The sequence below is a fragment of the Microtus pennsylvanicus genome, chromosome 2 (assembly GCF_037038515.1).
Source record: "Microtus pennsylvanicus isolate mMicPen1 chromosome 2, mMicPen1.hap1, whole genome shotgun sequence".
Lineage (NCBI taxonomy): Eukaryota > Metazoa > Chordata > Mammalia > Rodentia > Cricetidae > Microtus > Microtus pennsylvanicus.
In genome coordinates this window covers 127,044,725-127,066,981 of record NC_134580.1, presented here as the reverse complement: position 1 = coordinate 127,066,981, position 22,257 = coordinate 127,044,725, and the positions used below count along the sequence as shown (strand labels likewise).

General features: G+C 51.6%; 2 protein-coding genes across 9 annotated transcripts in view; one reads left to right on the top strand and one right to left on the bottom strand.

Annotated features, from left to right (window-relative positions):
• The window catches only part of Snph (syntaphilin), a 39,522-nt gene extending 35,240 nt beyond the window's left edge, over positions 1 to 4,282 (top strand). For all 8 annotated transcript variants that reach the window (XM_075962467.1, XM_075962465.1, XM_075962463.1 and 5 more), the window contains one exon: positions 288 to 4,282. In XM_075962467.1, coding sequence (XP_075818582.1) covers positions 288 to 1,455 — 1,168 coding nt within the window. In that variant the 3' untranslated portion in view covers positions 1,456 to 4,282. The remainder of the gene's footprint in view (positions 1 to 287) is intronic.
• On the bottom strand, positions 4,277 to 21,795 carry Sdcbp2 (syndecan binding protein 2). Its single transcript, XM_075962470.1, has 9 exons — positions 21,511 to 21,795; positions 12,822 to 12,894; positions 11,398 to 11,467; positions 10,566 to 10,666; positions 7,903 to 8,061; positions 7,161 to 7,336; positions 6,909 to 7,080; positions 5,646 to 5,737; positions 4,277 to 5,402 (listed from the first exon to the last, which is right to left on the bottom strand). Exons 2-9 carry the CDS (start codon positions 12,873 to 12,875, stop codon positions 5,348 to 5,350), a joined length of 879 nt encoding a protein of 292 aa, XP_075818585.1. The 5' UTR covers positions 12,876 to 12,894; positions 21,511 to 21,795; the 3' UTR covers positions 4,277 to 5,347.
• Positions 21,796 to 22,257: the final 462 nt, after the last annotated feature.

Sequence of the window (22,257 nt, the reverse complement as noted above, 5' to 3'; positions counted from 1 at the left end):
ATGTGAAGGCTAGACTTAGTGCTGAGATAGGGATGTGTCTCCTCCTGCCATTTCTCCTCGCTCTCAAGGGAGTCTCTCCTGCCTCGGCCCCTGGCTCTACCCACCCTTCCTCCTCCCAGTAGGATAAAAGGAAGAAGAGGCATTACATCTTCCCACTTTTGTCTCTAGCTTTGAGCCACCCCACTCGAAGGCCATCTGTGTGTGGTGACATCCCCTTGTCTCTCTATGGCAGCAATGACAGGTCAGGAGGCCAGGCTATAGAGCTAGCGTGTTTCCTTTGCTCACAGGGACACGGAGATCGATGACCTGAAGACTCAGCTGTCTCGCATGCAGGAGGACTGGATTGAGGAGGAGTGCCACCGTGTGGAAGCCCAGTTGGCTCTGAAAGAGGCCCGCAAGGAGATCCGGCAGCTCAAGCAGGTCATCGACACCGTCAAGAACAACCTGATTGACAAGGACAAAGGGCTACAGAAATACTTCGTGGATATCAATATCCAGAACAAGAAGCTAGAGACGCTGCTGCACAGCATGGAAGTAGCCCAGAATGGAATAGCCAAGGAGGAAGGAACAGGGGAGTCGGCTGGTGGGTCCCCGGCACGCTCCCTCACCCGCAGTTCCACCTACACCAAGCTGAGTGACCCAGCTGTCTGTGGTGACCGCCAGCCAGGGGATCCCTCCAGCACCTCTGCTGAGGATGGAGCTGACAGTGGATTTGTGGCTGCTGACGACACACTGAGTCGGACGGATGCCCTGGAGGCCAGCAGCCTGCTGTCGTCAGGAGTGGACTGTGGCCTTGAGGAAGCCTCGCTGCAGAGCTCCTTCAACCTGGGCCCTCGCTTCCCTGCCAGCAACACCTACGAGAAGCTCCTGTGCGGCATGGAGGCCGGTGTGCAAGCCAGCTGCATGCAGGAGCGGGCCATCCAGACAGACTTCGTGCAGTACCAGCCTGACCTGGACACCATCCTGGAGAAAGTAGGCCAGGCTCAGGTGTGTGGGACAGTCCCCAAGGACAGGCACTCAGAGCTGGATCCCCACCCCTCAGGGCCCAGAGACCCCAACTCAGCAGTGGTGGTGACAGTGGGTGACGAGCCTGAGGCCCCAGAGCCCATCACCTGTGGGCCAACTACACACCGGCCTGCAGCCAACTCCAACCCGGGACTACCAGTGAGTGTGGTGTGTCCCGTGGAAGAGGAGGAGGAGGCAGCTGCCACTGAAAAGGAACCCAAGAGTTACTGGAGCCGCCACTACATTGTGGATCTGCTGGCTGTGGTAGTGCCGGCTGTGCCGACGGTGGCCTGGCTCTGCCGCTCCCAGCGGCGCCAGGGCCAGCCCATTTACAACATCAGCTCCTTGCTGCGGGGCTGCTGCACAGTGGCCTTGCACTCCATCCGTAGGATCAGCTGCCGCTCACTCAGCCAGCCAAGCCCCAGCTCAGCGGGCGGCTCCCAGCTCTGAGGTGGCTGCCAGCCCTCCGCTTTTGGCAGCCTGACCACTGATTGTAGGATGCCATTTGCTGCCCTCACGCCCCCATGGGCATCCTCTTAATTTACTTTCAGGTCTGGAATAGCGCCCCCACCCCAGATGTTCATAGTGTCAGGGCCTCAGGAAGGCAATCCCAAAGCCTGAGAGAAGAGGTAAAGGTGGCCAGTTGAAGAGGGAGATACTGGTAAGAGCTCCCCTCTGGCCCCTCTGTCCACCCAGACTTCAGACAAGGCAGGCCCTGCTCAGAAAGTCTTGGGCTGTGTTGATCTGGGGACCTGCCTTTCCCTTGCACCATCCTTTCCAGCACCCAGCCCAGTCTGTGTCTTCTCTCCCAGGCCACCCCTTGCCCTCTCCTCTGGCTCCTGGACCAGTATTAGCTCCTCAAATGGAGGCAGCCAGGACTCAAAATGCAGAGAACCACTCCAAGCAGGGTCCCACTGAAGCTCCAGCCTCTCCTCCCTTGTCCTGGGATGCAAAAGTACGATCCAGCTGGAAGGACCAGCTCAGGCAGGAGGGGGAGAGGGCAGGGTAGGTTCTGTGTCTGTCTGTCTGTCCTCCAGGCCTTTCCCCCACAGTCCGTTTTCCTCTTGGCTCCTGGGTGTGTTTGATCTTCATGAGCTGTCCAATGCCCATTGCTACCCCTGACACACTAATTATGGATTGGAGAGAGCGCTTCCCCAAGCCCCAGCTTCCATTGGGTGAATCCGTCAGCACAGAGAAGGCAAGGCGAGCAGCTCTAGGGCCCTTTACCTTCTGAGATGAGTCATCTCATCTGTAGCCTAGAGGTACCTCAGCGATTTGGAAAAGTCAGGGGCCCCTTGCCCCAGGCCCCTTTGGCCTGGCCCTACCTATGTTTGCACTTGGTTCCCTTAGGGTCTTGGTTTCCTGCTCAACCCAGAACCCCCAAATGGTTTGCTTTCTGGGATGAGGGTTTCTGAATCTGACCCAGCTGTCTCCAGAGGAAGGTGGCCATCTGGAGGAATCTGAAGGGTGTTCTGAAGTCACAGCATCTGCCTATCCATGCCAAAGCAGGGTCCCCTGGGCATGTTTCCTAATCAGGGGCGTGGCCAGGCAGTGGGAGCCTGCCTGGGCTGCTCCTGGTCCAGGCCCAGTCAGCCTGGGAAGATGCCCTGATCCTCACTTCCCTCTTCTTCCCAGAGAGGTCAGACCTGACTGGCCCACACCGGGGAGTTGGTAGAAGCCTGCATCTCACTCTCTGACCTAGAAGCCTCTCTGGTTCTCTGCTAAGGTCGCTTGCCCTCACCGTTGCCCCAGTGGCCACTACTTGACTCATGAGTTCTGCCCCTCCTCTCTGTGCCCTCCCCCGAGGGCACCTGCATGCACTGGGAGTGGGCAGCCAGCCTAGCCATCAGGGCAAGAGCCCTCTGCCACGCGCTTTGTGCCTCCAAAACTCCCCCACCTTGGCTGAGGCCTCAGACCAGCCGTCCTTGGTGGAGCACCCCTACCCCAGCTGAACCAAACCCAAATGCCTGAGGCCTCGCTGGGGCTGCCCCATAGGACACTGGGGTGGTGCCATGGAGAGACGGGATAAAACTGATCCAAAGCCAAGCCAGGACTGGCTACGGACCCAGCCTCCTGCGCCGTGCACTCCTGGAGCTCCATATGTCTCCTTAGCAACAGTCGAAGCTCTGCTGAGAAAATAAATGTATGAACTATATTTGACAACATAAATCCATATATTTTTCACCACTGGCATTTAGTCCAACTTCACAGCCCCTCTCTGTTCCATGTCTTGCTGTCTGGGCCTTCTTGTCGTGTCTCGTGTTTTTGGTGAACTTGGGCAGGGTTAGAACTGCGGTCCACTCTGTTCCTGCTGCTGGAGAAGCCATTGCAAAGTGCCCGGGTCTGTAGAGGCAGTAAGTGAAACTGACCGTCCTCGCTCCTGCTCCTGCTCCGGCTCCTGCTCCGACCCTAGCCCCGCCTCGCAGGGGTCCTCTTCTGGGAGTTCTGCCTATCAGAAGGGCTCTGCTCCTTGCCAGTGGAGTGAGCAGATTATTACCCAGTCCTTGGGTGAGCTTGGATCCCTGCAGGCTGGGGTACAGGCCCTGCTCCTAAGTGTATATAAGCTCAGAGTCACGTATCTGCAAAAAGGGGCTGCGATGCCAGGAGGTGGGCTTGGAGGTAGACACTTCAGCAGCCTGCTGGTTCCAGTCGTGGAGAAGGGGGCTGAGAGCAAGTTGGGACTGGGCCAGGCTCCCTCGTAGATGCTCATTCCCAAAGCTCCCCCCTTTCCTTCCAGTTGGCCACCCCCATAGGCTGCAATTTGCCCTCTTGCCCTTGGCTCCTGGAGCAGAAATGTTTAGGGTGCTCCTGTCCCCTGCCTCCAGTCAGAGCTGACAAGGTCTTGAGGAAGTGTACCCAGGAACTACCTTCTCTACTGAGCCCTCGGAGCGGAGTGGCTTGAAATTGTGGCTCCTTAGTTCTGGAGCCCTCTGTCAGGGCTCAGTGAGGACTTCTGAATAGAGGCAGCCTTGAGCAGAGTTCGTGACCAATGTCTTCAAGCAGGTAGCATCCATAGCTTTTCACTGAGACCCCTTCCCACCTGCGCAGCAGCAGATCCCAGGCTCTAGGGCCAAAGGAGATTGAGGGGCCTCCACCAGGGAACTCAGTCCCCTCTGAACTAGACGACAACACAAACAGGCCACCGTGCACTCTCACAGGGGACACAGGAGGGGGGCTGTGGGGTGGGGTCCTGACTCTCAGTCTCCTTTGTCTTTTTGTTCAGACAGAGTTGTGCCTGTAGCAGACAGCTCTGAATTAAAGCATGAAGACACACACAGCCCCTCAGCCTGGTGTCTTTGTACTGTGTCATTTCTCTAAGTGGGCTAGGGTGGGTGAGAAGCTCACCATGGCACCCAACACAGATGGAACCAGCTATTGGCTGGCTCAGCCCCACCAGGCCCTGATGTGTAGGACTCAGGCCTCTCTGCCCATCTGGGGTTAGGTACAGGATCTAGAATTTCCACCCTGATCCCAGGTCACATCCTGCCCAGCACTGGGACAATATTTCAGTTCTGCCCAGCAGTCCTGAAATGGCTTCTTTGGCCCATTCTGTAGCTACAAAAACAACCATGCCCATTCAAACAGGGTCCCAAAGTCAGCCTGTCCCTGCCATTCCATAGCCACCTGACCCTCAGCGCCAACATCCTATGACAGACTGGCAAGCATGCCACAACACACAGACTGCTACTCTCAGAGACACAGATAATGCCATGGCCTGGTCACTGTCCAAAAGGAAAAGCAGCCTTCTCATGTCCCATGTCATGGGACCTGGGATTCTGGAATTTCCAGGAACTTTAATGGAAGTTGTTGTGTTTAAATCCAGTCTTTATGCAAAAGACAGTCAAGGGTCACAACTAACCTACAGACAGACAGTCAAGGGTCACAACTAATCTACAGACAGTCAAGGGTCACAACTAACCTACAGATATACAGTCAAGAGTCACACCTAACCTACAGATAGTCAAGGGTTACACAAGTGATCTATACACATCTGTGATAAAGATCAATGAAGGCAACACACAAGGAATTCCTCTGTCAAGTGACTGACTTCTAGAAGAGGCAAAATTCTGCAAAGGGACCCAGCAGCACTCGGTGACATTCTGCTGTTCTGCCTAAGTGCCCAGCATCTGGAGCACAGAGAACCAAGTGCCTGCGTCACACCTGTGCCGCAGCATAGCTAGGAATCAGGATCCAAGGAGTCAGGAAACAGCAATGACAGACTCATCCACTATGTATCCCCCTGGGACATGCCCCTGAAACGCCCAGACCCGAGCAGCAAACCATCTGCAACTGTTGCCATCTTTGCTGCAGAGTGGTGGGAGGCCTGGGCTGCCCTGTGACTTCAGATGTCTGGAATGGAGTGGTCCATGGTGTGCTGCAGCAGCAACGGGGACAACCTAGACAGGGCGAAGATGACAGCGGCTGAAACTGGCAGCTGTCCTTCACCCCCACCCCAGCCTGTCCGCCCCACTCATCCCCCACTTCTAAGGATCTCAAGTCATGAGAAGCCACTCGCCACCATGAACTGAGGAAGAGTCAGAGACAGAACAAAGCGGACAGAGCTCCGGGTCAGCACCGAGGCTGCCAGGGCATAGGAGATGGAGAGAGAGCAGAGGGCAGAGGTGGGTTAACAGCCTTACTTTTTGACCATGTGCTCATAGATCACAGTAGGAATGAGGGTCAGTGTGATGACGTTTCCAGCTGTGGTCAGGATCTCTGTAATCTTTTTGTCCTGAAGAGGAGGAAAATGATTGGTCATCGTGGGGAGCAAGAATAGCACTGCTACCTGACTGGTAGGTAGCTCAGCATGGCTGTCCCTAGAGGACACCATCTACACCTCACACCTGCCTGCAGCAGCTGGCTGCCCGGGACCCTGGACATCTCAGGGAAGCTACTGTTCCTCTCATTTGAGAATTGGCAGGGTCACAGGACCATGGCACTGGCCTCCCATTCTTGGCCTTACCCCCCAAATGTGATTCTCCAGCTTCGGCCACAGTTACATGTGGGCTTCTGTGGGGGACACTAGGTCCACCTACGTGTGTCCTCGGGTTCCTGCTGGCTCACCAGTCCGAGCCAGCCACATGGGTCCTCACTTATACCTCCTGACTAGTAAGACCATGAAGAAAACAACAGTCTTTATGCAAACCGTGTTCACCAGACAAATGACTACAATTACGGTAACAAGCCTCTGGTCCCTGATCAGGTCCTAGTGACCATCATTTTGCTTTGCTGACATGTGGGCTCCTGTGGGAGACACGGGGCCCACCTGTGTGTGTCTGCAGGTGTGAGATGCCACCACCTGCCCCACGAGCACTATGGGATGGAGAGGCACTCCCACCGTAGTGGCGTGAGTCAGGACTGAGTTGCCCTTACTTGTTCAAGTCTCAAACCACAGCTCATCACTGCCCATTCCCAGAAGACACCTCTCTTCCCACATCTACAGCAAGGGTCTACAGCCGTGTGAATCTTCTTGCTCTGTAAAGATAGAATTCACCTACCCTCCCTGAATAAGTCAAGGCCAGAAACGGATTTCCAAATCACAGTTTTCTAAAGGAAACCCCATTACTGAACGTGATCAGCATCCAAACAGAAGCACCGCACAGAGGAGGAGGTGTCCTTGTGGCCAGCAGCCACCTGCGAGCCCACGTCCTCACACATGACAATACCCCCCCACACCGGCACATCTTATCTTGCATGCTAGTAACTAGAGTGAATTCTTCCGGGCTCATTCTGATTGACACTGCTCAGAGCGCCACGCACACAGCATACTGAAGTCCCCATCTACCTTAGGATGGGGATGTTGAGACGTTGGCAGGTTCTACAGCCCTCGCAGACAGGAGCCGTCCCAACCCCACCATCTCCACAGTGCCTGCATTTCACGACAGAGCTACGCCACTGCCTACCTTCAGCCCAATCACGTTCTGTCCGTTCACCTCACACACATAGTGGTTGGTGAGAAGTCCATTACGGGCTGCGGAGCTTCCCTTTACCACAGATACAATCTTCCCCTTCTTGATGAAAAAGCCAACTTGGCCTGAGCTGTCCTTGTGCATCGTGACAGTCCGCTGGAATGGCCTGGTAGAGAGTAACAGTAAGCTGGGCCTGTGGGTGTGGCCGGAATCAGGCAGGGAGGATGCTGGGACCTGGCTACTGACCTGTCCCGCACAATCATGACGATCTTCTCGGCCGATGCCTTCTTCAAGGCTTTGTGAGCTTTGTGTGTACTCCACCCCGCACAGTCACACCCATCAATCTGCAGGATCTGGTCCCCAAAGCGCAACCCCACGAGGGATGCGGGGGTATTGGCCTGAACCAGCTGCACAAAGAGCCCCTGGGAAGCAAGACTCCAGAGTCAGCATCCCTGGCCCCTCTAAGATGTTCTTTTCCCCTTACCCTGTGAGCTTACAGTGTAGTGGGATCTAAGATCTGCAGGGGAATATGCAGGTTACCCCTGTTTTCCTGGAGGAAAAAACACACCAGAACCCACAGAGTACGCCGAATTGGGATTTCAGCATTACACTCAATTCTCCTGTAGCACCCTTCCCAAAGGCATCTGGCTGGCTTTCTCTGCAGTCATCAGGAAGCCAGACCCATGGGAGTTGGGGTGTAGGAAATGGGGGCTCTGAGAAAAAGGAACCTAGTATGGGACTTACAGAGGATTCGTGCTGCAATTAGGCTCAGCCTTGAGGCCTCCGATATTAAGGTGCCCGCTTTCAACCTTCCTTACTGTGGGGCTCTCTAAGCTCTGGGAGGGCAGGCCCCTGTACACTACGCCATCTCAGACTGCCTGGAAACTGTCCCAAAGGGAAGCTTGTATCCCTGGGGCTGTGACAAGTGCTATTTAGCACCAGAGGGGCACACCGCCCTCCATGGAGCTCCTCCGCAGACCTGGATTACCTTGTCAACAGTCTGCAGGCGCAGTCCAGTCTTGCCACGCTCATCCTTGCACAGATGGATCTCACGCACTCCGGGCTTGATCTCTGCACGCAACACACCCAGGTTGTTCCCAGAGACTGGTGCTACCACCTGGCCAGGCCCAGGGCTAGTGACCATCATCTACAGACATAGTAATGGGGAGTTAGCCAGGCACCTGGGGCCCGTGCCTCAAGGGTCTCTGGGTTCCAGGAAAGATGAGTAAGATATTGAAACAGTCCAAGTTACACACACGCATGCACACACGCATCCACACACACACACACATACACACACACATGCACACACACACACCCACACACACACACACACTTTGCAGAGGCTGAAAAGGAACTGAGCTTGATGCTGCCACTAGAGGGCATCAAATCCATACTCCTAAACATGAGAGGAAAGGGAAAGGAAACTGGGTTCAGGAAGAGAGAAAATAAAGGTTCCTTTATTTTCCTTTTTTTTTTTTTTTTTTGGCTTCAATACACATATATTTAAAGTGAGACATCTGAAGAACAAATAATTCTTAAATTGTGATTCAGGTTGAAACAATTTCATAAAAATATGCTGAGACCAGGCACATCCACAGATCTCAACCACAAGATCACTTCTTTGCCCACAAAGGAAATGAATATCAAGAAGAGATCCACTTACAATTCACTTAAAACAAGGACATTTTCACAGCAAATGATGCGCCATGAAAATGAAAGACTAGGTTTGACTTTGTCTTGAACCAAGAATAAAAATTAGTGAATGGCTCCTTCTAGGAGACAGAAAAGCCATTAGGAAAATTTAAGTGAAGACTCGTCATAACTAGTGATGACACCGAGTGCTGGTGAGGATGCAAAGACAGCAGGCATTTGGCACCACTGGCAGGAGAAGAGAATGCACAGCCCCTCCAGAAAATAGCCTGACAGCTGCCTGTGAACATACACTTATCACATTGTTCAGCAATTGCAGATTCCAGCCTGTTATGCCAAAAAAGGAAACTTGTATCTATAAGACAGTCTTTATATAACAGCTCTGTGTGTAATTGTAAGAGACTATAAAATTGTCCTTGTCAGGTAAGAAGCGGCAGCTATGCACACATGAGAACCTGAATTCAGATTCTCAGAATCCACATCAAAAGCTAGGCACACGACCATGCATCTATCACTCGGTGCAAGGGAGCTGGGGAGACAGAGACAGGAGGATCCCTGCCATTCATTACCCAGCCTGGCTGAATCGATGAGCTTCAGGTTTAGTGTGAGACCCTGTCTCAAAAAACAAAGGTGAAAAGGGCTAGAGCAAGACATCAACCCTAGTCTGCATGTGTGCGCGCACACACACACACATTCACAGACACACAACTAACACATACATAGAACACCCCCAAAGAGTCATAGTTTCTGGTTTTCACTTATATAGCATTCTGAAATGATAAAATTATAGACAGAAAACAAGGCTGGGAGTGTGGCACAGAGGTAGAGCATCCTTACACGAGGTACCCAGTACTGCCAAAGAAATAAAAAGTCAGGGAGGAGGAAGAGTAAAGAATGGAAGAAAGGAAAGGAAGAGAAGGTTGCCTAGAGTTCTAGAGGGTTGGCAGAAGGAGGAAGTGTGACCACAAAGGGATAGAAGATCTTCCTGAGGAGAGATGGTCCTACCCAGACCTATAGACACACTTTCCTAGTGTAAATTATTGGACTTGCTATTATACTGCGGTTACGACAGCAACACTTGGTGAAGCAGAGTTGCAAGTTATCAGGAACCTACTATTTAAAAAAACAAAAAGTTGAAAACATTGAAAGTAAGTACAATAATAAAAATTCTGAGTCTGGAACTGGAGAGATGGCTCAGCAGTTAGGAGAACTTGCTGCTCTTGCAGTTCCCAGCACCACAGGATGGCTCACAACCTTCTAGAACTCCAGTTCTAGGGGTCTGCCACCCCCTTCAGGCTTCCTCGGGTACCAACCACACATGTAGTACACATATATGCAGGCAAAATAATCATATACATAAAAATATAATAAAACAAATCTTTTTCAAAAACATCCAGGAAGAGCCGGGCGGTGGTGGCGCACGCCTTTAATCCCAGCACTCGGGAGGCAGAGGCAGGCGGATCTCTGTGAGTTCGAGACCAGCCTGGTCTACAAGAGCTAGTTCCAGGACAGGCTCCAAATCCACAGAGAAACCCTGTCTCGAAAAAAAAAAAAAAACATCCAGGAAGCCAGGTGGTGGTGGTTCATGCTTTTAATCATGGCACCTGGGAAGCAGAGGCAGCCTGATCTACAGAACAAGTTCCAGGATAGCCAGAGCGACACAGAGAAAGCCTGTCTCCAACAACAACAACAACAAAATCTAGAAGAAGTGGTGCATGACTTTAATTTCAGCACTTGGAAGGTAGAGGCAGGTATTTCTATGACTTTGAAGCTATGGTCTACATAGCTGGTTCCAAGTCAGCCAAGGCTACACAGTAAGACCTCATCTCAAAAAAAAAAAATCATAAGTCAGGGTCAGTGCATCTGGGTTATAAAGAATGGCTGGGTTGACACACCTGAACATGCATGCATACACACACACACACACACACACACACCTTCTTAAATGGTAAGATCTAGATGTTTAGTGATCATCTGAGACAGGAGACAAATACCTACATTGTCACCATCTGGAATCTGAGGCAGGCTCTTCTGGACTTCTTGGCTAGAGAGGGACAACCCCATGTAACTCTCCAGTTCTGCCAAATTTGGGTACAACTCTGGTGGGAAGGAGGAGACAAGGTGTCACTCAGCAGCTTGTGCAGAGCCGGCTTTGGTTGGCCAGGGTCATTCATTTTCAGTGAATCTGGAATACTTCAAGAGCACCCTGATCCCCTGGAGCATGTAGCGTGTCCCAGGGATGCTTGCCAGTGGCACGGGCCAGCTCTGCCAAAGACCTAAAGCACCCTTGTCTAGGAGCAGCCTCAGGCATCACTGAGGTACTCAGTTCAACTGATTCGTCATTGGCTGGACAGGGGACACAAAGCCAGAGCAGGTGCCGGACTACCAGGGACCACAGGCCATGACAAAGGGCAGCTCAGAGACACAGCAGAGCACAGAAAAGGCGAACCATGGGCTCCAGTTTCTCTCGTGGGGCTGACCCAAGACCGCTATGGGCTTCTATAAGGGCTACCTCAAAAATCCGCTCTTCCCAGATGGTCTGCCTATGGTCGCACCAAATCAGGCAATTTCTGCCTCAGTGTCAGTTTCTCCAATGTTTCCTCAAAGGGTAAAGGTTAATTTTACACGAGCCCCACCAAGTGACAGGTGAGAAATGGCCAGAATACCGGGCCACATCCTTAGGGTCAGGACAGGGCACACACCCAGAAGAGGGGGGCCTGCCCAGGAATAGGAGCCTCAAGTTGCCTTCCATGCCTAGTGAGAAGCCCGGCAGTGCTGGGGTGTGTGATGGAGTTGGAGCTGTCATGACCCTGGGGTCAGACTCCCTCACCTGAAAGCGGGGGTGCAGAAGCCATGGAGGTCGACGGTGTGGGCATCCTGGGTATGGCACTGGCTTGGGCCTGAAAAGGACGTGGAGAGTTGCTAGCTGTTCTGAGCATTGAGTAAGATTGTAGACAGGTGGTGGCAGGGTGCTCGATGCTCCAGACCACATGGAAATGTAGTGTGCAAGCCAGGTATACAAAGTCAAATCCTGCCTGTGCTCACTCACACCAAAGCTAAAGGGATCGTGCTCTGTAGCTCAGTGGAGCAACTACGATGCACAGCCAGCAATTGCTAATATTCCGAAATAGCTCGGAGGAGGTTGAGTATTCCAAGCCCAAAGAACTGACATAAGCCTGGAATGATCGATGTGCCAGCCCCCCACACCCTATCTGACCAGTACAGTGTACTGTACACAGGTGGAAATGTCACACGCACCCAGCAAATATGCATAGCCACAAAGTGTCAATTAAAAATAAAAATAGTATGTTTCTGGCTTATGAGAAATGGGGCTCAGCAGCCAAGAGTACTTGCTGCTCTTGCAGAGGACCTGGGTTCAGTTCCCAACACCCACATCACAACTCACAACCGTCTATAACTTCAGTTGCGGCGGATCTGACACCCTCTTCCGGCCTCTGTGGGTACCAGGCATGCACATGGTACATATACATTCATGCAGGGAAAACACGTATAAAAAGTATAAAAGTAAATAAATCTTTCTTCATGTGCCCTCTTTGGACATGCATCTTTCTGGCATGCATTTCTCTGGGGCCTGTAGCCAACTATTTTCTTCCCATGGCAGCCAAAGCATGAAAGCCCAACTCCCCACCGAGTTCTCAAGGGGAAAGGCTGAAATTCCCAGAGACTTCTAGGAACTCAGAGGGGCTGGAAGAGGCTGTCTAGGGTTGAACACACTGAACCCTGCATTTCCTGGGGAAACTGGCTGGCACCTGGGGTGCTCCTTCAGAGGATGCGGAAGTGCCAGAACCCACATGACTGTGGCTGCTTTTTCTTCCTCTTAATGGGCCTTGACTCCTGGACTCTCCCCTCTACCCATCAACCCAGTGGTTCCCATCATTCCTTGTGCTGTGACCCATTAATACAGTTCCTCATGTGTGGTGACCCCCCAACCATAAAATTATTTTTTTTGTTACTTCATAACTGTCATTTTTGCTACAGTTATGGATAGTAATGTAAACATCTGTGTTTTGCGATGGTCTTAGATGACCCCGGTGAAAGGGTCATTCAGCTCCTAAAGGTGTCTCGACTCACAGGTTGAGAGCCACTGCATCAGCCTCTACACTGGTCCCAGGGCTTCCAAGGACTTCCCAAGGGCTCCCAGTACCCAGCATCCCCCAAGACAAGCTTTAGTTACTGGGCTAATTCCCAAAGTCACCATAAAGGACTCTAGATGAATGGAGCCTGTTTCCTTACCTGGATGACTTGGCCCACCTTCAGGTCCTCCAGAGATGGGTACAGGACAGACATACCTGCTCCTTGAAACACCCTGTAGAGCAGAGAGAGTGAGGAAGGTTGAGGATGCGGCTCCCAACCTTCTGAAAAAAAATGCAGGACAGCTGGCTCCTGCCTCCTGTACCCCACAGCGCTCTAAGACCACCACCAGGAGTTGCTGTCCCAATTTAAGGAACAGCAGTCTGTTTCTCAAGCTCATAATCTCCACCCACAAAATCCCACATCTGACTGATCCTGAACCTTAGAAACCAAACCTAGTGGATCATTCAAGATGTAGCCAGAAGAGGCAGGGTCAAGGGCCATGTGTCAAAGGTCAGGTGAACCAGTGAGTTTTCCTCATCCACATCCAATTCAGCAGGTGCACATGGAGCAGCTGTTGCACACCAGGTGGGGCTGCCAGCTGGCACAGCACCACTCACAACCAGAAGCAGGTTGGGACTTAGCATTGAAACAGAAAGGCGGGAGACTCTAGGCACTCCCAGCCCTTCCTTCCATCATTAGTGTTTCAGCTCCACAGTGTACCACCGTCTTGGGCAGGGCTCTTGCTGCTGTGATGGAGCATCATTGATGACCTAAGTCACAAAACAATCCCTCACCAGTTCAGAATTATGAATAACAAAGGGGTTATTTATTCAAGGGGAAAACTTACAGATCACTGTCCTAGACAACAGTTCTCTGTGCCAACAGGAACAGAGTCTAGCACCCAGAAGTGGGAGCCAGAAGCAAGAGAGCAAGCACATGTTTACCGCTGCTTTTACAGTATAAGAGACCACACCCAAGTGGGCTGGTATCTTAAAGGCTATTGGCTGAAGGAGTGGAATGTGCTCCCACAGCACCTCCCCCTTTTGTTTAAATAAGAGAATTCCAAACCCAATACAAAACCATATACACTAGGAACAGATATCAAGTATAATTAGAATTACAACCAGCATAAACAATATTAAGTAAGGAACTTATGCTAAATGTTTTAATAAACATTCTATCCTATGGAGCCTAAGTGATCTATAAGTTTTCCCCTTAAATAAATAACCCTTTTATTACTCATAATTCTGATCTGGTGAGGGACTGTTTTGTGACTTACGTCATCATCTGGCACCCCTGACTCTGTCATACTTCCTGCCCTCTGCCAAGCAAGCCACTCACTCCAGCTGGATACCACACCCTACCTCCCTGTCACCTCCCTCTTGCTGGACCTACCTCCTAGGTAAAGGTCACTGCCCTGCACACTGGGCCCTATCATCAGGATAGGCTCTGAGCTATAAACCCACCTCGAATTCAGCTATCCTGTGCCTTCCCAGTTCATGGCCACTATTCATGGTCAAGGTATGTCCTTCTGGCCCACATGTAACAGGAATGCCAGGAAGTGGCATAGGGAACTGATTAGGCTGCACCGTGATGTGTGAAACCAGCCCCATGACCCTGCATGACCCACAGGGCACTGAGGCCATTCTCATGAGTCACTTCTCCCTCTGTACCTGCTGTCTCAAGCCATGTCCACCTTAGCTACCCTCCCCCCACCCTTCCCATGTAGTATCAAGTCCCTCCCACCCACGTCTCTGCCATACAGACCTCCTTCACTGTTCTGTCGCTCATCAATGCCACAGCATTCCCTAAATAGGCCATGGCTTCCTCTTTCTCTGCTCCCCAGACAGTAGGCAGCAGGCCTTTTAAAGCATGAAGCCAGGATATCGTGGCTTTGCTTGAAGCTCCGGGCCTCTTAGGAGGCAGGAGCTGATGCAGAGGCCTTGGAAGAGTGCTGCTTGCCAGCGTTGGCTGAGTCTAGAACACAGCTTCTGTGTGCTGATCTCAGGAAACGCTTCCCAGATCTCACCTGACTAACGCAGGTCTCTTAATCCCCTCTGATTCTCAGTTCCAGCTGGCCAGCATCTACTGACCGAGGAAGTATTGGTTATTTACTTCAGTGGCGCTGGTCTCTTACTATTTACAGCTGAGTCTTTAGTCCCAGCTGGCCAGAACCACATTCTTAATTCAAAATATCAAACGGCCCCACTAGGGCCTTTGCTTCTCTTGGAAACTTCGCAAGCCGGGTCTCCGCCATCTTCACTGCTTTTGGCACTATCCTCTAACCTTCAAGTTCTCTCAGTAGCTCACCAAACTCTGAACACTCGATGGTTTTTCCAGCCCGAAGTGCCAAAGCCTTTCCACAATCCTCCCCAAAATATGGTAAACCACAGCAATAGCCCACAATCCTGCTATCAAGTTCTGCCTTAGATTTATTAATTATGTCATGAAACACAGCAACTTATGACCAAAAGAAACTTGGGGAGGAGAGGGTTTCTCTTACTTTCATATTTGGAATCACAGTCTATTGAGGGACACCAAGGTAGCAATTCAAAATGAACAGGATCCTGGAGGCAGGAGCTGATGCAGAGGCCATGGAGGAGTGCTGCTTACTGGCTTGCTCAGCCTGCTTTCTTATAGAGCCCAGGACCACCAGCCCAGGAGTGGACCTACCCACCAATGGGCTGAGCCCTCCCAAACCACCCACTAATCAAGAAAATGCTCTACAGGCTTGCCTACAGCAGATCTTATGGAGGCATTTTCTCACAGAGGTTCCCTCCTCTCAGACAACCCTAGCTTGTGTCAAGTTGACATGGAAATAGCCAGCACACACACACACACACACACACACACACACACACACACACACACACACCATTAGCTTCCCTGGAACATAGCCTGTATTTCCTAAAATGGCCCCAAGGGCTTCCTAAATCTTCTCTGGAATGGAACTGGTGGTCCAAGGGCCACATGTAAGGAAATTGTACTTGACCTTGCAGAATATTTAACAATTTGCTGCTTAAATGCAGAATTGTAGATGCTACCCTTCTCATTGGTCCCGGAAAAGCAGGAAGCTTTGGCAACTGAAGCTTCAGCTGAACATCCCCAGACTCCAGTGTGCGCGGCCACCACTCTCCATCGCCTCTTATACCCAAGCCACTTTATTCACTGGCGTTGAGTTCCAGTAGATTTTTGTTTGCCATTTCGACTTCACTCCCCAGTTCCACATCTTTCTGCTCCCCCAACCCCTACTCTCAACTGCTGCAACAATGAAATATTTTCAGATACCGGCATGGATGTCACTCTCTCCCTTGTCCCTCAGCCTTAGAGTGGTAGTCCCTCTGTCTGACAGGGACTGTCTGAATCGCAACCTCTGGTCCTTGTCCAGCTCATTCCTAACAATTCTCAAGTCTAAAACCATTGGATCCTTCACATAGGAAGCCTGCTTTGATTGGTCCATGCGTAGTGCTCCCCCTGTGTCCTTATCCTGTTTATTAACCAGTCTTGTAGTTGACTCTACTTGTTCCGCGGTTTGTTAGACTGGGAGTCCCAAGAGAGCCTTCTCATTGGCTGCAGAACACCTCAAACCCTGTGCATGGAGGATAATGCAATGATATGGCAGAGGCAATACATCTGAACTTCCACTCTTCCCCTTGTAAAGCAAAGTTCTGTTGTTTCAAGGCCATGCCCTTCTTAAGAATGGAACCAAGAACCAGAGGTCTAAATGCACCTTGTGAGGCTTTTTTGTTTTTAAAATATGCATTGGTGTTTTGCCTGCATGTATGTCTGTATGAGGGTGTCGAGTGCCCTGGAACTGGAGTGACAGACAGTTGTGAGCTGCCATGTGAGTGGTGGGAATTGAACCTGGGTCCTCTGGAAAAATGGCCAGTGCTCTTGACTGCTGAGCCATCTCCCCAGCCCCCACCTTGTGTGTCTTAATCCTGTGTAGTTCCTTAAATATGAATTGTCAGATTATGGGCCTGCCCCTTTAAGATGATCACTCTAGGGGACCAGATCCTTCAGCCTGATTTATGATCCTACCCAGAACCCAGCTCCTCTGTGCTCCTTGTCACATGGTCTCTCCAAGACTGAATCATGTGGTGTGGCACTTTCTGCCACTCTCTGAAAGGACATAAAACTCAAATAGTTTCCCACAGCTCTCGCCTCCCTGATCTGTCCATGACAGTTTCTCTCTGCCTCTGCCTCTGCCTCTGTCTCTCTCGTTCCCTCTCCAGGTTTTGAAGGGAAGCCCTAATCATGTTGTTTTTAGTAAAAGACGCCATCCTTCCGAATGCTCTCCCTTGTCAAGGCCTGGCCATGGCTCCTGTGATCTCAAGGCTTTCCCCCAACAAAGTTCATTCCTGAAGGGTACTTTTGTGTCGGCTTCTTTCCAACACCGTGCCCAACTTACCCAACTGCTTGCAGCCCCTCTTCTCTGACATGAACCTGTGTCAGAGAATCTGAAAATAGGAAGTTCATTGCTAATCTGTACTGAAAAATAAAAATAGCTGACCAGGGAAGTAACATCGCCAGGACTCCTTGGCTGCTGGAGGAGACAGCTGCTGTCCTCAGTCCTAAGCTAGTCTTTGGGGGCAAGAATGACTATCCTAAGACAAGAATTCCCAGGAGAATGGGCCAGCATGACTCTAACCTTTTAGATCTGCTAAGGGAAAACTTCTTCTGGAACCTGCCCTATAGAGCACCCTCCAGGTGGCTTTTAACCTTGAAATAACGCCCAGCAGTTACCATATACCAAATTTGCTTTGCCACCAGGAGTATGCACTGCACAAATACGAACCTAAGAGACCACCCTGTCTACCTTTTTCTGTTGTTCTGTTGTTGTTGTTGTTGTTTTTCGAGCCAGGGCTTCTCTGTGTAGCTTTGGAGCCTGTCCTGGAACTCACTTTGTAGACCAGGCTGGCCTCGAAATCAGAGATCCGCCTGCCTCTGCCTTACGAGGCTGGGATTAAAGCTGTGCACCCCTCCCCCAACTATGTCTACCTTTTTTTAACAGTACAGCAATAGAGCAGGCGCATTTTGCAGCTGGCCTCTGAGAGAAAAGAGGTCCAGAGTCCCCTAGAAGGGGCGGTGCAGTCTTTTATTGCAGGCTGCCTGGTGCATAGTCTTCTATTGCAGGCTGTTTGGTGGGTATTCTTTTATTGCAAGTTGCTGTTCTTCCCCTCACTACAAGGCGTCCTTGCCTGTAACTCAAAGACGAACCCTGTGACCCGTCCCTTCTCTCTAGAAATGGAAGTGAGTAGGCACAGACTCTGCACACTTCACGCATTAAGGATCCGGGAGCGTTCCGACTGTCCAGGGACCATCCTCCGTACGCACCTACGTCACACGGTTCCATGACCACCCACCCCACAAGCGGCCTACACTTCGCAATCCCAAAACTCAGAGCCCAGCCGGAAACCGCGTCATCTGTGTGGGCTACAACAGAAATCCCGCTCGCTTGCGTGCGGTGCCAATGGCGCATGCGTGCCCGGCCCTCTCGCTGGGGGCTCCCAGGATACCCCGCGGCTGCAGAGCCACCATAGCAACCTATTGCTGCTGAGTTGTGGAAGGTGCTAGTAGAATCCACCCAGCCTCTGATCTCCTTCTGGCGTCAGTATCCAGAGTCCAGCAACACAGCAGAGTACCGGACGCGAAGACCAGTCAGGCTCTGCAGCCCTTCCTCCTCGTGCGTACCCAAAGAGACTCAGAGCCGGTGCTTCTCCCGAGAGCCCCTTGTTGGTCGTAGCTGGTCACCCCGCTTGACTTACTGGGCACTAAGGCAGCAGTGGATGGGAAAGGAGAACAGAGTTCACACCGGGCCCCGCTGCTCGTTCTGAAAAGGAGAGTCCCTCTCCCTTTTAGTTTAGAAGCGCCTTCAAATCCCTAGGTGTTGCCTCTGATGTTGCCCTCTCTCCCACGCTCTCAGGATTCCGGCCTGACCCTGACTCTTGACCTGCCCTGCACACACACCTACAGGCACCAACCACCAGTGATGAAACTATTGGCTGCCTGCTGCCCAGGGAAGTGGAGTTGGCTGAGGGATCACTTTCCACAGACAGTCAGATTGATCACCCTTCATAAGGGACTCAGGCAATGGACTCCAGGGGGTGCAGGGGAATAGCTGGAAACGCAAGGAAGGCCATCTCCGAGGGAGAAGACCCGCCTATACCCATGAAGGATGGGGAGTTTAGGCCAGTGAAGGGAGGTGGAGTATTCCTGACTAGGGAGTTCCACCTGCTGTTTGGATATTTATTACCTTCAAGAGACTTTCTGGAAGTTTCCCCAAATCTTGACAGCAGCCCCACCAAATACACCCACGGGCTGCGCCAGAAATCTGGGAGTTACCGTCAGCCCCAGCCTTTACCTTCTGGGAGAAGCGACCCCTAGCTCTTGACATCAGAATTAATATCAGACTTCAAAAATGCCCTGAGTGGCTCCTGGCGGGCGAGTCTCTGTCGCTCACTGCATTTCGTTCATTTCACACGGCTTGCTGCTCTAGAACTCAGCCTGCTCCCCTTGCCCATTCCCGGTGCCCGCTCCCCCGTGCCCGCTCCCTGTGCGTGCATGCTCTGCAGTGCTGTTCCCTGTCTTGAATGCCATCCATAGTTCATGTGGAGAACCATTCTGTTCTAAGCCTCCCTCTAAAATATCCTACCCCACACAGCCCCCAAGGTTCTTCAAAGCTCTTCCCCCTAGAACACAGCATCTCATGTATTCCCTATTCACTCGACAGATGTTTGGGAAGCACTGAGCCAGGCTTTTTTTCCCTGGGACTGAAATCCCACCACGTTGTTGAGTTTGCCTGTCATCCTCACTGGCCAAGCCCAGAGTCTTCCTAAAGTTAGAGGAGGAGAAAAGCAGGCACTGGGAAGAGAATTCTGACACCTAGTGAGCCACTATTTCCTCCCAACTGAAACAACAGCCCCAACCCGGAAGGGAGTGGGAAACCTAAGGAAACACAGGAGACTCTGAGAGGCTCGGAAAGGTGTGACCCACAAAGCCCTCCCCGAAGTTATATAAGCAAGTGAGCGATTGTTAGGGAAGAGATGGCTCTTCTGAGGAGCAGGCTCTTCTGAGGAGTGGTCTGCAGTCGCTACCCTTGCTGGAGTGGGCTCTTCTGTGACGTAGCTGCCTTCGAGCCACCCAGGCTCTTTCAACCCCACTAAACTCCGTGGTTTTGCCACTGTTGACATGGGGTCTTTTATTTGGTCTGTCATTGGTTCTGAGGTGAACAGATGTTTGTTCACATCTCCCTAGGAATGTCACTTGACACCTAGTCGCGATGTGTAGAAATTCCTTGGAAGAATAACCGGGCGTAGAAAGGGAAGCGACAGCCCTAATGAGGGACACAGAAAGTCCTGTGACAGGGAGTTTGTTCAGTTCCCACAAGTTGTTAGCTTCTTCTTCCTTGCACCTGGAGGGACTTTCCAATTCCATCCCAGAGCTTTCTATAGCTCTCCATATCGTAAGCAACAATAACACCTACAGTGTATCAGCAGTCAGACCCTGTGGAATCAGAAGGGCTGGAAGGGGGCCCATCAGCCCCCGTCTTTGAATTTGGAGAACACTTTGTTCCAAGCTGCTGGAGCTCTGGGACTCCCACTTGTTCCTGCGGACAGCTCATCCATCCTTCAGAACACAGAAGCGTGGGTTACTGCAGCGGAGTAAATAGCTCCTGTAAGGCCAGATTAGCCCAGGGATCTGGTGAATCTGCGAGGAGGAGGCTGTTGCTAAGCCACAAGCATGTGCCCTCTCTGTTCAGGGCTGCGTTGTGCCAGAGGGAACCGGACTCGGGAAATGATGTTCCCCCAGTGAAGGGCCAGGGGAGGCAGAGCAAGCTGGGATGTTAGAGAGAGGCCTAACCTACTGCCTTTGTCTGTGAGAGCAGAGTCCAGGCAAGGCTCTATGGCATTTCTTTTGTAATAACACTTTCACCGCGGAGTTATCCGGGCATTAGAAGATTAGCTAATAAATAAATAAATAAATAAATAAACAAATAAATAAATAAATAAAATTAGCTAAATGCGATGCACATAGAGACCACCTAGCGCAGTGCCCAGTACAGGTGGGCAACTCCATACCAGCTGTCTGCTCAGCGCACATGCGTTCTTAGTACCCCTAAGTCCAGGTACTATTTGAGACAGCAGCAGTAAGAAGGGAGCAAAACTGTCACTCTTTGAAGCAGGGACTTTGTACTGAAGAGCTGAATTTAAAAGCTCTAAGACTCTGTAGGCTGTGCCAGGCCGGGGGAAGAACTGGAGAGGAATATGAAGCAGGACGGAGAGCAGAGAGAGGCAGTAGGACCAGGGGAGGCTTGCTGTGGGGCGAGAGGCATTTGAGCAAAAAGCTTAAAGGGCAGGGTGGGCAAGAGCAGTCCAGGGAGGCAGGGCCACTGCACACACCCTGAGCTGAGAGTGTCCTCTGTGTGGAGGGACCCCTGACCTGAGACTGAAGTTAGCTGTTCAAAGGACTCCGAGGGAGGAAACCTGCGAAGACGGGAGACCTCCAGAGAGAGGTCCTGGAGGGCTTGAAGGTCTCGGTGAGAACTGGGCCTTTCTTGAGTGAGCGAGAGCCACAGCCTTTGCGGCCTCTTGGCTAGGGGCAGTGGAACAGACTTGAGGCCGGGGTAGAAGTATAGAGAAGGGCAGAAAATCATTCACTTCAGACACTGCCTGCGCCTGGGGTCAGAAGAGGAAGGCTATGCACCCATTGCATTCCAAGGGCGAAGCACGTTTAGAAAGGAACTGCCCAGGAAGTCCTAGACCACAGGACGAGGGAGGAAAGAAGTGGCCTTTGACCAGGTCTTGCTTAGCTCCTCGGTCCCAACCAACACAGATTCTGTTCTTACCTGCTGGCCAGATGCTGTGTATCCGTCTCTGGCCACTTCAGAGTCTCTCGGGATGTGCTGGTGGCCTGTGTTCCAGTTGGATCCCTGCTCCGGGAAGGGTGGTGCCCGCCCCTTGTTCAGCTGACTCACAGTGAACTGGGATGGGCCCAGGTTAGGCTGTGGCTAGGTAAACAGAGCTGTCACCAGGCCCACAGGAGGCCTCTGCCTTACTCCAGACACAGAGGTGGGCTTAGGGACACACAGCTGATAGGAGTAGATGTGCCAACCAGGGCTACTCGGCCCTGTGAGGAAGGCAGCCCTGGCTGTGGAGGCCTCGCTCTGCTGAGGGGGAAGTCAGCTGACTGGAGAGCGGTGGGATAAACAGCCTGGGTTTTTTAGGGTGGCCATATTTTGTAACCTAGCGTACTTCTTAGAAAGGGTCTCTGAACCTAGGGCTCACCATTTTGGGCAGGCTGACTGTCCAGCAAGCCCCTGGGATCTGTCTCTACACCCCCTGTGCTGGAGTGCTGGAGTTACAGATGTGTGCGGCTGTTCACAGCTCTCACATGGGTGGTGGGGTCCTCATTACCCACGGAACCATCCAGCCATGCTTATCAATTTCCCAAGAGAGCAGTAAACATGGATCTTTCAAAAATTAACTGATTGTCTCCTGGAAGAATTAAGGAACTGTGTTGCGATAGTGTTGGTGCAGGAAAACTTTTTTTCCTTTATTTCTTTTTGTTATTTTTTTAAAGATTTATTTCTTTA